This window comes from Hypomesus nipponensis, chromosome 1 (genome assembly GCF_054491055.1).
Source record: "Hypomesus nipponensis isolate SF chromosome 1, ASM5449105v1, whole genome shotgun sequence".
NCBI lineage: Eukaryota > Metazoa > Chordata > Actinopteri > Osmeriformes > Osmeridae > Hypomesus > Hypomesus nipponensis.
Genome location: NC_140361.1, coordinates 13,150,428 through 13,166,120, shown reverse-complemented (window position 1 = coordinate 13,166,120; position 15,693 = coordinate 13,150,428). Strand labels below are relative to the sequence as shown.

The following is a 15,693-nucleotide window of genomic DNA, read 5'->3' as shown; positions in this document are numbered from 1 at the left end:
CAGATAGAGAGAGATAGAGCCAAAGAGAGAAAGAAAGAGAGAGCGAGGTGTAAAGGGGTGACAAACATTTCTCATCACCAACCTTCTCGCAATGCCAGTCTATCTAATCATCTCAGCGGCATCCACCCCATTTCCATGACATTAGGCTCAGCTGGCAGACACATTGCATATCTAATTTAAAATCATCTCCAAAGCTCGAGAGAGATCGAAAGAAATATTACTTGCTTGATTTGCTTACACTTTATTTATTGAAGAAAAAATCAATTAGCAACCAGTTCCTTTTTCAAAGACTGCCTGAGTACTCATTTAGAACAAAAGGAGTACAACATCGATATCATTCAGTGGCGGTGCAGTACTGGCTTGTTGGGTGTCTGCCTGTACTATCTATCCCCCCTCAGATGGAGAGAGATCCAGGAAGCTTGTTCTTCTCCACACAGCGATTAGACGGAAGAACAGCAAAGGCACAGTTCTTCACGAGCCACCCACACCTGTGTGTGTGTGTGTGTGTGTTGCCTTTCAGTATGCATTGACTCCTTGGCGGGAGTCAATACCACACACACACTCTCCATCCTAATCTCACTGTCGTTTGAGACATTAAAAATGCATTAGCTCCAACGCAATTATGATAGCTCCGCCAGTAGTGAATAATACATATTAAACAGTGACTAACTCAGATTAATGCAAACTCTTTAATTGCATTTTAATACCCAGAGAGCCTTACAGAGCCGCGTCTGAGGAGAGAGCTGCTCTGGGGATGTCAATACATCTCACCTCTCCTCACAAGTTCACTTGTCTGCCTGTCTGTGTGTTCACCTGTCTCCCTGCCTGCCTCTCTGTCGCTCTCTCTCAGTCTGTCAGTCTGTCTGCTTGTGTGTCTGTCTGTCTGTCTGTGCCTTGCCAGCCTGTTTGTGACCGGTCGGTTAGAGTGTCTTTCTGCATTGTCAGCCTTGCATGTCTGTCTGTCACGTATACTTTTTATTGGTACGTATTTCAGCTTTGGACTCACAGATACCAGACTGTGGCTGCTGTCACTGTAGCGTACCCTCCATACCTGTGGTTCCCCCTTCGACTGGCTGTTAGGTTGAGTCCAGTGCCCTCCTCTGACATCAAAGTTGTACGTGAGTACACGAGTACAAGTCACGGACTGCTTATGTAAGGCCATTTCTCTTTTCCCCAGTAGCCTACCCTCTTCTTACTCTCGCCATCTCTCTCCGTCTCTCGTTCTACAACACGCGCGCACAGACACGCATGCGCACAGTCACACGCACACATACAGGAAAACGAAAATCCGTTCCCTCAGGCCGGTCATTAACATCATCCGAGTTGTCACATCTAACTTCCCTTTTCCGATGCACTGATCTGAAAAGACAACCCTGCTTGGAGAGAGGGTCCCATCGAGGGTTGAGAGAGGGAGACGGAAGAGAGAGAGAGATAGGCCAGTGTTTCCGCTATGTTGATTTTGCCGTGGCGGCCCGGACGGACTTGCCCCCACTGCCAAAAAAAAATCCTAGAGGAAACACTGTAGGGCTGGAGAAAGATACGGGGACTGATAGAGAGAAGGTGCGATGGGGTAGGAAGAGAGAAAGAGAACTAATCACAGCCTGGCGGAGAGACAGACAGACCGAAACGATGGGATGAGAAACAGGCGAGGGAGTGGAGGGAGTGGAGGAAGAGTGGAAGATTTCGGACAGATCGGATTGAGTTGCAGTGAAGAGGCAGGGTGACATTGGAAGTTCAGAGCTTCAGCGTTCGACCAGGTGATGGAGGAGCGACGCTAGCTGCTGCCCTGGACCTCAGCCATCTCTCTGAATGATGTCAGTCAAATTAATTGTTGTTCTCTTTCTGTGGCATGCTTGGGGAGCTTTGGCTGAGGCAAGGACAGTCCTGAGCTGCAGGAACACACACAGACTGCAGCTCTGTGTGTGTGTGTGTGTGTGTGTGTGTGTGAGCGCACATCTCTGGATTCCACTTTCGTAACAAAGTCATGATTCGAACAAACCCAGGGAGTTGTCAGCAATCATCAGTGTGAGCAAGATGATTATTACCTAATTGTGTCCTGTCTCTTCTCGTATTAGCAACACAAGGACAGAACTGGGATCCGGGGTTTCCTCCCTCCTCTGCGTCTGGGACAACATGTTTGATACAAGCAACTAATGAACCCAAGGATCATCCACGAAAATCTCAGAGCTTTGGGGAAGATCCTTCGCTATGACACGACCTGAACTCACGTATCGTCTTAATCGTCTGGACTTCCAGACGGCAGCAGGGATAGACAAATGCTTCCATCTGTGTTGGACTGTCTTTGGGTCCAGCTTATTAGCTGTGTTAACGACAGCGTAGCCTCACAGAATACTGAGCTCCAAAACGGATGAAACTTCAAGGCACAAACACACTGTCCTGATAACACACATGCACACAGACCCCACCCCCACCGTACCACACCCCAAATTCTAGTGCACACAGCTGTGGCGGAAGAAAGCTTTGAGTACAAGGCTCCCTTAAAGGGGGGAGTTTAATATGTCCTGTGGAATTAAATGAGATTCAGTGAGATTTAACTGTCTGAGTTTATTGGAAAAGAAGTCTCTACGCTGTATGGCTAAGGACAAACATACCCGAAAGACAACGTCATGAAAATCAACAAAAAATGATTTTATTCAGGCGCGTACAGATACATTTTGACTGTGAGGCAGACACTTGACTATACTGTATTTCCAACATTTCCACTGTAACTGTACAGCCACTGCGTGCTCAAGGTTTTCAGATCACCTTGTCCGCGTATAAAAGTGAGAATGGATATTGCACATTACGTTTGATGGTTGGCTACATACCACGACATTCCCTTAAGCAAGTTCCACTGGGACATTTGACCTTAAAGCTGTTTATGAAACAAGACGCAATCATTAAATGTTGAGGTAGGGGAACACTACGAACACTGTAGTCATCACTGAGGGCGAACAATCAAAGTCTAAATATTACTGGGAGTTGTTTTTTCCGTTCTATATGAATACAGAATTTGTTTGGCTTTTGCCAGAGACGAGATAAAAAGAAAATGAGTGCCAAACATATGATAATTCTAACACATATTTCTGTTTTTTTCCAGCTCACAGCAATTTATTTTCATAGTCATAAACTCTGGAGGATGTGAATGATATTGTGTACATCAGTTTTTTAAAGCAGCTTTACACGTCTCGGATGAATGTCTTTATAGTTTGACCATCTGGTCTTGTGTCAGACCGGCAACAGGACAACACTGTACAAACAGACGGTCATTCCCCCCCAAACATCTTATTTGGACTAGCCATCTAAATGAAATGAATTAAATTCCAGTAAGCAATTCATGAGGTACTGCTGTTATTATAGCTCCAGCAATATGTTCCCATTTAGCCATGGACGAGAAGATAGCAAACAAAATCAATGGCAAAACGCACTCCAGATTGAAGTTTGTGAGAAAAAACACAGAATCTATTTTCAACATCCTCTGCAAGAGTGAAGTGGCCTCTTTTTCAACATTCTGTGGACCCACAATGCAATGCTAGATCTAAAATGAAATCTCCATCGGACAGTCTGCAATCATTCTAGCTTTGATACAGCAGGTTTTAGGTCACTTGTGGATTCATTTACATGTTCAACTGTACAGCATATAACTGTGATTTGGTTTCACTTGACCCTGTAATGACATTTGAGATATAGAGTTTGTTGTAACTACACTACAACACCCTGTGGTTGTGAGTGTGTGTGTGTGTGGGTGGGTGTGTATGTATATGTGTGTATGACTGCGTGCGTGTTTGGCTTCTGAGCTGAAGGGAGCAGTGTCCTACAGTCTAGGAGTATGCTGCCCAGCCTCTGGATTATCATTTCCCAGAGGGATATCAGCACTGCTCCCCGCAATTCTACTCACAGCAGCCTTAATCTCATATCGCTCTTCCCTGCACAGCGTCTCATCCCAGCTGAGAACAGCTCGTCTCGCCTCTTTCCCACAACATCATTGGCAGTGGCAAGGGCACAGTGCAGGCATGGGGATGCCACTGCTCTTGGAAGTACCCTTCCCCCAACCCCCACTGACCACATTGACAAAATACAGCGTGATCAAGTTCCACCAGGGGGCCCCCCAGGGGAGGGGGGGGGGGACGCCGCCGACAATAATACAACCTTGTGTGCCGAGGCTTAAGCCCGCCTGGGAAGCGCCGAGTCAGTTCTTGTTCAGACTAGCCGTCTCAAGGCTGTGCACTCCCGGACACAGCCTGTGGCAGCCGAGGAGGATGGAGAAGGCCTTTCTGAAGTCGGCGTTGAAGGCATAGATGATGGGGTTGAGTGAGGAGTTGGCCCAGCCGCACCACACGAACACGTTGAAGGTGGTGGGGCTGATGCAGGGGAAGGACCCCCCGTGGCCGGAGGGCGACGGCTCGCAGAAGGGCACCATGCAGTTGAGGATGAAGAAGGGCAGCCAGCAGCACACGAACACTCCCATGATGACCGACAGCGTCTTCAGGACCTTGGTCTCGCGCTTGAACGTCATCTTGAAGGAGCTCTCCGACTCGCCGATGCTGGAGTCTCCGCCCATGCTGTTGTGGCGGTTCTTGGCGTTCTCGGCTGCGCGCTCCAGGGCCGAGATTCGACGGATCTGCCGGTGGGCGATGCGGTAGATCTGGGTGTAGGTGGCCACCATGATGCCCACGGGGATGTAGAAGCTGATGAGGGAGGTGGAGATGGCGTAGGTCCGGTTGAGGCTGGAGTCACAGTTCTCGGGCCCCAGGGCCCCAGCTGTGCCGTTGGGCCCCAGGGGGCCCACAGAGCCAGCAGGGTCCAGGGTGGAGGCTTTAGTCTGGGCCTTGTGCCAGTTGAGCTGGACGGGGATGAAGGAGATGAGGACGGACAGCGTCCAGGCTACACTGATCATCACAAACGCCACTCGAGGAGTCATCTTCCTCTCGTAGCGGAACGGGCTGGAGATGGCCCAGTAGCGGTCCACGCTGATGACACACAGGTTCAAGATGGAGGCCGTGGAGCACATGATGTCGAACGCCACCCAGGTGTCGCAGAAAGAGCCAAACGGCCAGAAGCCTATGATCTCAGTCACCGCCTTCCACGGCATCACCAAGATGGCCACCAGCAGGTCCGAGACAGCCAGCGAGATCACAAAGAAGTTGGTGACCTTGGAGCGCAGGTGGCGGAACTTGGTGACGGCGACGCAAACCAAGGTGTTGCCCAGCAGCGTGGTGAGGATGAGCAGAGAGAGGAAACAGCCAGTGAGGACGCGGCCGGAGGAGGCGTCGTCCAATAATCCACTGTCGATGACCATGGTGAAGTTCATCAGATCCATGGCTCGGGGGAGGGGGGTGGGGGGGTGAGGGGGGGGGGGGTTGTGAGTGGATAGTGGACGTGCTCAATCACCTCATTGCTTGGAGGGAGGCTGCATCAGAACCAAAGCATCAAATAACTGCATCCTCATCAGGCTGGAAGACCATTCTCCTGACTTGTGTGTGCATGCAGCTCCGGATGAATCATGAAACGCACGGTGTTCAAGGCAACCTCTCTCTGGGAGAGACATCTTCTTTGATTCCATTTTCCAGTTTTGACATCCTGTGTTTTGTAGGGCAGGGTTACGTGACGGTGGTGCATGTTCCCTGAAGGGAAAGAGTGGATGTAAAATGTCCTATTCCAACCTAAGTGGAGGAAGCAACATATCCCAGGGTACGAAATATCCCATAACTAGCTGTCCAGTCTCTCCAAGCTCATCTCCTTACACCAGTGGTACTGGGGAAGAGAAAGATTCCGTCTCAGTACACCATTTGGGGAGCTTTCGTTGTTTACACATTTGTGATGGATCTCTTTTCGTGCCACATTTTATTCTATGATTAAACAAGTTGTGCCTGTCTTGTGTGCTTTGCCTCTTTCAACAAGGACCTATTGAGATTTTTTCTCTAAGCCAACCTTAAAAATTATTTGCCAATTGTAGCTTACAGTTAAACCAAAAACGCATCATCATGTACGAGACACTCATCGTCTACTCCATTCTGTTTTTAAAATATCTGCACACATTCAGTAGGCTAATATAGACTTCCGTATGTTAGGAAATATGTGATTTATAGTTACTCACGTGATACTGTCAATTAGGATATGGCGTTTGAAGTCCGTCTTCAAAAATACAATGGAGAAAAATAATATCCGTTATAAGTTCGTGGCACAAGCCAAGAGACATAATTTACTCTTTGGGACCACGACTACGAAAGTAAGCCCTAGTTTTTCCCATCAGGCTACACTGCGAAATTATCATCATATTCTAGCAGTACAGTATGAGGCTTTATCTTGATGTGCCCGATTAGACGTTTTGCGTAACGCTTACCTAACGCGTTATACTCGCCAAGTGCGTCTGTCCCCTCGAACACCAAGCGACCGTCTACCGTAGCCTAGACTACACCAACGGCGACCCCGTTTCACACCCGACTCCTGACGTTGACCCATTCAAAAGAAAGCGAAGTGAGGGTGATACCATGTGACGGGTGTCGCGTTCGTCCCTGCTGCGCACTCACCGGCATAGTAGGGCAAAGCTAGTACCGGTTCATTTGCGCCATAACTCATCCAGACGCTAAATATAATAATATTAGGTAAATCTAAAATACTTAATTTACAAACGCAAAGCCTACTACCACTCATCCTACCACAGCATACCACAATCACTGTTGCTAGATCAATTAGTATTGGGCTCTTTTTAGGAATGCATGAAAGGACAGGCTAGCAATGAACACATGAATAAATAAGCCTACCTGTATTTAATTCACAACGGAAAGTGAGAAAATCAGGGACTGGGTCTCTCGTTAAATCTATTTGTTTGCAATGGTCAGCGGGTCGCTGGGGCCACCTAACGGAGAGAAAGAACAGCCTCGGCAACTGAAAGAGCGAAACTGGAGTAGTGACAAAAAAAACATCCCCCCATCCATAAGGGATGACCTGAGTATATGAGCACGTGCCCATCGATCAGTCATATGAATGGATTATGGGCCGCCAATATATCTACAATAAAAGGCATCGGTGCCGGGTAGTTTTTTTCTTCATCCTTGTCAGGATAGCATGCCAATGTCACCTTGCCTCTTTTCATTACAGCGAGCACATCAAAAATATTTTGTCTCTAATTACAAAAAGTCTAAAACCACAGAATTCGGAGGGTATGTGTCAACCTGGAATTGTTTTTCCTCGGCGGGAGCTGACATCTCTCGTGCAGCGTTGCTCGATGAGTGTCAAGCAAGCACAGCGAGTTCCTGGATAAAAAAAAGTCCTCTCCAACGTTTGGTTCACTCTTACAAATAACTCTACTTTGCGTTTGATTGATTTAGATCAACTTCAAACTCACTGGGGCAGTAAGGTTTGTTAAATGCTGCATAGTGGTTGTGATTTGTAGGGCCTGTCCAGGGAATGACCCTGCATGGTTCTAATCTTATTCTGACGTCTCAGGATTATTTCACTCTTCAATTTATAAATGGTGTCTTGTCTTATCATGTGGTGTTAGTCTTCTGCCTGTCAGAGTGAAGTGTGAGTGTGTGCATGCCTTTTCCTGTGTGAGTGCCCACACATTGTGACAGAGGAGCGATGTGCTTCTCAAAGTAATCTGGAATTAATTTCTCATCTCTGCGTGATGGCTAAGCTGTTCCTGTAGTTTTCCCTCATGTGCCATCTATTCTTTGTTGTCCTTTCACGCCAGTGCCTGGTGTAGTGAAAGGCAATCCGAGGAACATAAAGTATACACGCACCCTTACCACCGTCATTGTGAAAGGAAATCTTCAATTACTTTTTCAATTACTTTTTCTTTAGCCTCCTCAACACTGGGACTAAAGGACACCTAAAGGATGGTGTACATCAGGGGTGTCCAATCCTGGTTGTCGAGGGCTGCTGTCCTGCATGGTTTAGATGTTTCCCTGCTCCAGCACAGCCGATTTAAATGAATGGTCATTACCCCGCATCCACAGAGTTTGATAACCCCTATAGGGCTTTGACAGCTGGTTAAACAGCTTCAAGCTGATAACCAGCGACTCAAAGTACAGTCAGGTCCTTCAAATATATCAGACTCTGACCAGGAACCTCTCAACAATCCTACGAGGCCAACCCCTGTTGAGCGTCTGTTATGTGTACCACAAGAAAGAAAATGTTCAAGGTTTTCGGGTAAAATCTCTGTTGACAATATGTCTGTAGAAGACTGGATTGAGGAAGCAAAGCGGTCATTGGCGGTCTGTCCTATGCCTACACTTGAGCAGGCTTTGTTTCTGTATGATTTCTTGGATGGAGAGGCTTAGAGGGAGATTAAGTTTAGTCCAGCAGCTGATCGCAGTGACCCACAGAGAATTTTTACCATCTTGAAAAATAACTTAAGTTGCTCCAAATCTCAATGCTTTACACCGCCAGTTTTATCACTGCCGGCAGTTTGAAAGTGAATCTGTGAGGGAATATTCCCATGTTTTAATGGAACAGATTAAGGAGAGGGATGATGATTATAGAATTCGGATCGCATCCTCCATGACCAGTTTGTCGAAGGTCTTTATAATGATAAACTTCAGGGTGACTTGCTGGATAAAATCTCAGCTAACCAGCATTCAATTTTTAGGGATATACGCAATGAAGCGCTTGATTGGTTTAATAGTCGCACACAAACCACCGTCCGAGCCCATGCATATTCTTGCAATTCCTATGAGGCAGACATCAATGCAGTTACAGCCAGTCCCTCCTGAGTTTACAGAGCTGAAGGAGTGCCTTTGCAAACAGCAGTCCCAGCTAGATGCAATTTTAACTCAACTAAGACAGTCAAGCAGTCTTACCAATTCCACTCACAGACCGGCAGAATCTCAGCCTAGGTCCTACAAATTCTTGGCAGATGGGAGGCCCATATGCTTACGGTGTAACCAAGCTGGCCATATAGCTAGAGTGTGCAGGGTTTTCATTCCAGGGGGAAAACTAGCGCCCTCCGGTGTTGGGAGCTTCACACCAGGAGGGGGATTGTTGGGCTCAAAACAGAAGAATACTTCATCTACCGATACCCGTCTTATCGGAAGTTGTCCAATTATTGACATTCATCTTGGGGGTGTACTTACACGCTGCCTCCTTGACACCGGCTCCATGGTAACAACGGTGACAGTTTTTTTCGGCAGTATGTACAACCTCAGATCACTGAAGCGATGCAGCCATGTGATTGGCTACAGCTGAAAGCAGCTAATGGGATAGCCAGCCCCTGCATGGGTTACCTTGAGCTTGAATTGGAGGTGCTGGGCAAAGCTCTCCCAAAGATAGGAGTGTTGGTGGTTAGACATGCACTGGACCCCACCACGCGGCAACAGAAGATGTCTGTGCCAGGCATGCTGGGAATGAACGCTATTAGCTCCTGCTACCAAGAACAGTTCAAGGAACATGGGCAGGATCTCTTCCACTGCTCGCCAGTACAGGCCTTCGAGAATGGATGGAAACAAGCTTTATCCGAATGCCAAAGCTTGGAGCGCATCTGGCTCTGGGTGCATTGGGAAGGCAGTAGTATATGCCACTATCGATGCAACTCCCATCCGCTTGCCAGCAGACCTACGAGCACTCCATGAAAAAGACTCAGTGATTGGTGCCTTTTTGGTGTACTGGAGGAGGGCCCAGACGCCAAATAGACAGGAGAGAACACAGGAAGCCGAGAGGGTACTGGAGCTTGTTTGTCAGTGGCGCAGAATCCGAGAGCAAGATGGCATCTTGAATCGTGAGATTCAACGACCCTCAAAGCAGGACCTCAAACTACAGCTACTGCTACCCAAAGTGCTGCACAAGGAGGTAATAACAAGATTGCATGACAATCATGGCCACCAAGGGGTGGAAAGGACCACCAAACTAGTCCGTCAGAGGTGTTTCTGGCCCAATATGCGTCTGGACATTGAGCAGTGGTGCAAAGAATGCGAGGGGTGCACTCTAGCCCAGGGAGTGGTTCCTACTGCCCGCACCTATGCAGGCCATCTGTTGGCCACCAAATAACTTTAGTCAGCCCCCACCCCTCCTCCTAGTGAACTCCAGGGTGTATCGTAAAGGCCATCCACTCGGCCGGCCCAAAATCCACGATCCTTGGGATCCAAGAGTATACCGAGTGGTGAAATGCCGTGACGACAAGGGTCTTGTGTACCACATTACACCTGAAATTGGGTTGGGCCCATACACGAACGTCCACCGCTCAATGTTGCAAGCTCTGCCAGGCCAGGATAAATCACCGGTGGATGTTCTTGTGGAGGTGTTATGTGGTACAGCAGAAAATGATGACCGACCAAAAACCAATGAAGAGGACGAAGATGAGGTGTGGTGTCAAGCTCTACCTAATCTGCCAGATGCAAGGCCATGCTGCGAAGCTGGACACGATGGGACAGTGACTGGACAACAACTGCCCAGCTACTGCCCAAGGTGACCCAAGGTGACCAGGCAACCCCAATGACGACAGTAGTTGGCAGAGGTAGCTCCTCTCCAGAGGTGGAGTCAGACCCACCCCAAGAAATGATGCAGATGGGAGAAGACCCAGTGAGACCCAAGACGGGCACGAGTAGGCCAACACTCTGTCTTTATTTCTTTGCAGTGAGAGTGCCCTCTTTTGGGTTGATTTAGTGATGAAAGTTTGATTTGACATTTTGTAACTGGCATTATAACGAAATTGCAGCCTTGGGGCCGCTTGTTGTATTAGTAGTTTGTGTGAACACTTTACCGTACTGTGAATAAAGTGCATTATTTTGTACGCCGCCTCCTCTGCCATTCATTTAATTGAACAAACCATCGTGGGAAATACCATTCTAGCTACCGCTGGCTCTTAGTGAAGAGCCAGTGGGGTGTAGGTTACATAAAGAAGAACACAGTCACATAAAAGTAGAGTCGACATTAGAATTTTAGAGCTTCTGACAAGAGTGTCTACTGATGATCCTATGCACAAACAACATCACAGGTTAGCTTAGAGTTTATTGTCCCCAGATACTTGTACTTTTGACTGTCTTCAACACCCTGGTCAGAAATAACAGCAACTTGATCTTGGGAAGAAACTCTTACCTGTAGTTTCGGAATGAGACGTACAAGTAACTCATAGAGGTGTGATGGTGAGGTGTCCCAACATGTTGGTCCAGATAGTGTATAAATGGTTGTCTGGCAAATCTACTCTGCATGAAGCTGTCCTGTCTTCAATCTTATCAGACTAGTCATTCTGAGATTAATATCTTGCCTCTAGAAAAACGTCTGTAGTTTAAGGGAAATGCATACGCTACAATGAAAAACATTTTGTCCTTGTTTCCCCTTGTACAAATACAATGATATAATAAAAATTGACTTTATTTGAAAACATGTTGAATACAAAATGAGCTTAATTCTGTTAACATTTACTTTAACTAATTCATAATTTAAATAAATTGAATGCAGGAAATAATAAATCAATAATAAATAGATGAACAACAAATATTATAGAGATTTCATCATAGAAACTGTCCTTGTCATAGTAAAACACATTATGTTGCACATGCAATGTGCTAGCTGACATTGCATTGAATAAATAGGCATCAGAATGTTCAATGAATACATTAGTTGTTTGACAAGACGTTTCGTAAAATCTTAGCAATCTTTAGCATTCAACTCCTTGATGAACAACCTGTAATATTTGGAACACGTGTTTATGTTCTGGTATTGTCTGAATTGCGTGCAATTGTTTGGATGTTCGTCCTGAAAAGTAAACAACATTTTCAACTCAACCTCAACTCCCCAAGGTCAAAAAAGAAATTCATAAGTCAGTGGAATTAAGACCACATGTAGGTACAGAGTCATGAGATGCACAGTCAATGCTTTTCAGGAAACATGTTTAGTCTGTATTACTGACCTGTGGCAAATAGCTTATGTTTTTCTGTAGCCTTTTCAGGATTTTCCATAGGCTGTCCAGTGTTTTCTGATTTCCTTCAGACACGGGTTTCAAGTTCTTCACAAACTCTGAAAGCTTCTCTTTAAATGTCGTCTGACAGAAACACTACAATGACACACAGTTAGACTTGACCAGTCCACACACCTTGTCCCTGTCCGATCACATTGAGAAACCCATATCCTTGGATGGAATGGTAATAGAATGCAATATTACTTACAGCATTCCTGTGATTGTGGGGTGCCATGATGGCCAATGACTCATTGGCCTGTGCAGGGGAGAATTAAGAACAGTTTGTACAGCATCACTCTCTGACAAATGACAAACTGCATGTTTTTGGAAGCACATATATATTCGCTGTAATGGCTGAGAAATAACTTATTGATGTTGACCCATAGAACATGCTGAGCCATGCTTTTCCATGCTTTTCTTTGAGAATGGGGCTGCCTATTGCTAGCCCTCCAGGACCCTGAAAGGGCTGTATGACAACACTAACGAGACAAGGGGCTCCAGTTACATTGCATAATTTTAGCTTGGTTTGACTCTGTTCTCCCAGTTCGGCAGGAAGAATCACTTGTTCTCTACATGCTCTGTGTCAACTGGGAATACATTTGTTAACTTGGAGAAAGTGATTACTTACCCATCTGAAGGAAGTTCCATTGAGCTTGTATAAATCATGCAAGATCTCAACACGTGTTGGGGAGGTCCAAGGGGCTCCACTGCAAAGTGGCAACAGGACGACAAGGACAGCAATGAACATGGTCATTTTCTTCATTTGCTGTGTTCTTTTTTCTGTGTCTCTCTGAGTCTGCATCTCTCACTCTCTTGTGATTGTAATCAAGACATCTGCTTATAACGCTTCTGCAAAAGGAAGTTGCACTGGGGAAGTGTGAAACCATGATGTCAAACATTGTTGGAAATTATTATTGTATATGGGCAGGGGCGGTTCTAAATGGGGGCCTATAGGGGCCAGTGTCCCCGTAAAAATGTCCCTGGCCCCCCCTGTGGCCCAACTGGGCTGACTCAAAAAGAAAAAAAAAGTTGTTCTTCTTCTAGTCATCATGAACCGAGGAAGGGACATTGCAGCCTTTTTTGCCCCAGTAAACACAAAAAGTTAGAGAAACATATCAAGGTGTTGAGAGAGGTGAGGAGCTGGAAGAGGGAGAGCCAGAGCCGTTTCTAACAATGATTGACATCATACATCAGCTTCTGTGAGGACTGCTGTATACCAGCACGCACCAGGGTGAGCTTCAACAACGACAAACCCTGGTTTACAGCTAAACTCAGAAGGCTGAGGCTGGACAAAGAGGCCGCGTTTAGGAGTGGGGACAGGGACAGATTCAAGGAGTCGAATAACAGCTTTAGCAAGGCGGTGATAGAGGCTAAATGACTGTACTTGGAGAGAACATCAATTCACTGCAAACGACTCTGCTTCTGTCTGGAGAGGGCTCAAGCAGATGACCAACTTCAAGCCCAGAGCCCCCCACTCCATTAACGACTCCGGCCTGGCCAACGACCTGAATGAGTTCTACTGTAGATTTGAAAGACAATTGGACAGTCCTGAACAACCCTTTTCCACTCGTGAGGCTTCCACCCTCCCCCCCTCTACAGTGACGACTCTATCCATTCAGGAGAGAGAAGTGAACAAACTGTTCAAGAGACAGAACCCCCGCAAAGCAGCTGGGCCAGACTCTGTCTCTCCAGCCCCCCTCAATAACTGTTTATTTGTTTATTTATTTGTTTATTTGAAAGAAACTGTGCTGACCAGCTGTGTCCGGTGTTTACCTACATCTTTAACACCTCCCTGGAGACATGCCATGTGCCAGCTTGTCTCAAGTCCTCCACCATCATCCCTGTGCCCAAAAAGCCAAGGCCAACAGGACTTACTGACTACAGATCTGTTGCCCTGACCTCTGTGGTAATGAAGTCTTTTGAGCGCCTGGTGCTGGCACACCTTAAATCCATCACAGACCCTCTACTTGACCCCCTACAGTTTACCTACAGAGCCAACAGGTCTGTGGACAATGCAGTTAACATGGCCCTCCACTTCACGCTACAGCACCTGGACTCCCCAGCATCCTACGCCAGGATCCTGTTTGTGGATTTCAGCTCTGCCTTCAATACCAATCATCCCCGCCCTGCTTCAGGACAAGCTCTCCCAGCTGAACGTGCCTGATTCCACCTGCAGGTTGATCACAGACTTCCTGTCTGACAGCGAGCAGTGCGTTAAGCTGGGAACACAAGTCTCTGACTCCCAGTCCATCAACACCGGATCTCTTCAGGGCTGCGTCCTTTCTCCTCTGCTCTTCTCCCTGTACACCAACAGCTTCAACTCCAATCATCCGTCTGTCAAACTCCTGAAGTTTGCGGACGACACCACCCTCATTGGGCTCATCTCTGGTGGAGACGAGTCTGATTATAGGTGGGAAGCGGACAACCTGGTGACCTGGTGCAGCCAGAACAACCTAGAGCTCAATGCTCTCAAGACAGTGGAGATGGTTGTGGACTTCAGGAAGAACACAGCCCCACTCACCCCCATCAACCTGTGTGACTCCCCAGTCAACACTGTGGAGTCCTTCCGCTTCCTGGGCACTATCCTCTCCCAGGACCTCAAGTGGGAACTGAACATCAGCTCCCTCACCAAGAAAGCACAACAGAGGATGTACTTCCTGAGGCAGCTAAAGAAATTCAACCTGCCAAAGACATTGATGGTGCACTTCTACACAGCCATCATTGAGTCCATCCTCACCTCCTCCATCACCATCTGGTACGCTGCTGCCACTGCCAAGGACAAGAGCAGGCTGCAGCGTATCATCAGAAGGTGATTGGCTGCAATCTGCCTTCCCTCGAGCACCTGCACACCGCAAAGACCCTAAGGCGAGCGAAGAAGATAGTGGCCGACTCCTTCCACCCTGGACACTCATTGTTTTAGTCACTCCCCTCCAGCATAAGGCTGCGGTCCATCAGGACCAAAACCTCACGCCACAAAAACAGTTTCTTCCCTTCCGCTGTTGTCCTCCTCAACAAGGCCAAGAGTTCACACTGACGTTAATGACTTCATGTTTTGAAACAATTTGCATTTTGCACTTCTTGCCAAAGCAAATTCCTTCCAGTCTGTGCAAACTTTCATGGCGAATAAATCCCTTTCTGATTCTGATTATTTTAGTGTAAAGCAAAAGTATTTAATGTTTAAATACAATTTGTTTCTGTTTCATAATGTGCCCCTCGGATTAAACACTTGCCCCCCCCCCCCCCCCCCAGTAAAATGTGTCTAGAAGATTTATTTCTATAGTTTTCATCACACTAAGGAATTACATTTGAGCAAACAAAACACGTGTAGAAATAATGAGCGTGTCCTTTTCACAGAGAGCAAGGAAAGATACCTGTAGACATGATGGAAGTTGGCATTGTACCCTGAAACTAAAAAGATAGTTCTTGATATTTTTTTTACATTCTACACCATATTCAACATGTAGTGATACCACAATAACTTTCATACACACAACAACAAAGTGTTAAACATCAAGAAAAAGGATCTACATATGCTCAATCTGGTGTCGGTGGCGTCATTTCAACTCAAAAGGCTATCGTAAGATGAAAATGCCCGCAGAGTTTCTCTGAGTCATTGGGGTTTCAACCGTTTTAGGACTTTGGTCACTTGGTCAGGCATTGTACCCTGAAACTAAAAAGATAGTTCTTGATATTTTTTTTACATTCTACACCATATTCAACATGTAGTGATACCACAATAACTTTCATACACACAACAACAAAGTGTTAAACATCAAGAAAAAGGATCTACATATGCT

The 15,693-nt window shown here is 46.6% G+C and overlaps 1 protein-coding gene across 1 annotated transcript; it reads right to left on the bottom strand.

The window, feature by feature from the left end:
* Window positions 1-4,189: 4,189 nt before the first annotated feature.
* drd1a (dopamine receptor D1a) lies at window positions 4,190-5,320 on the bottom strand. Its single transcript, XM_084699123.1, has one exon. It carries the CDS (start codon window positions 5,318-5,320, stop codon window positions 4,190-4,192), a length of 1,131 nt encoding a protein of 376 aa, XP_084555249.1.
* Between the last annotated feature and the right edge of the window lie 10,373 nt (window positions 5,321-15,693).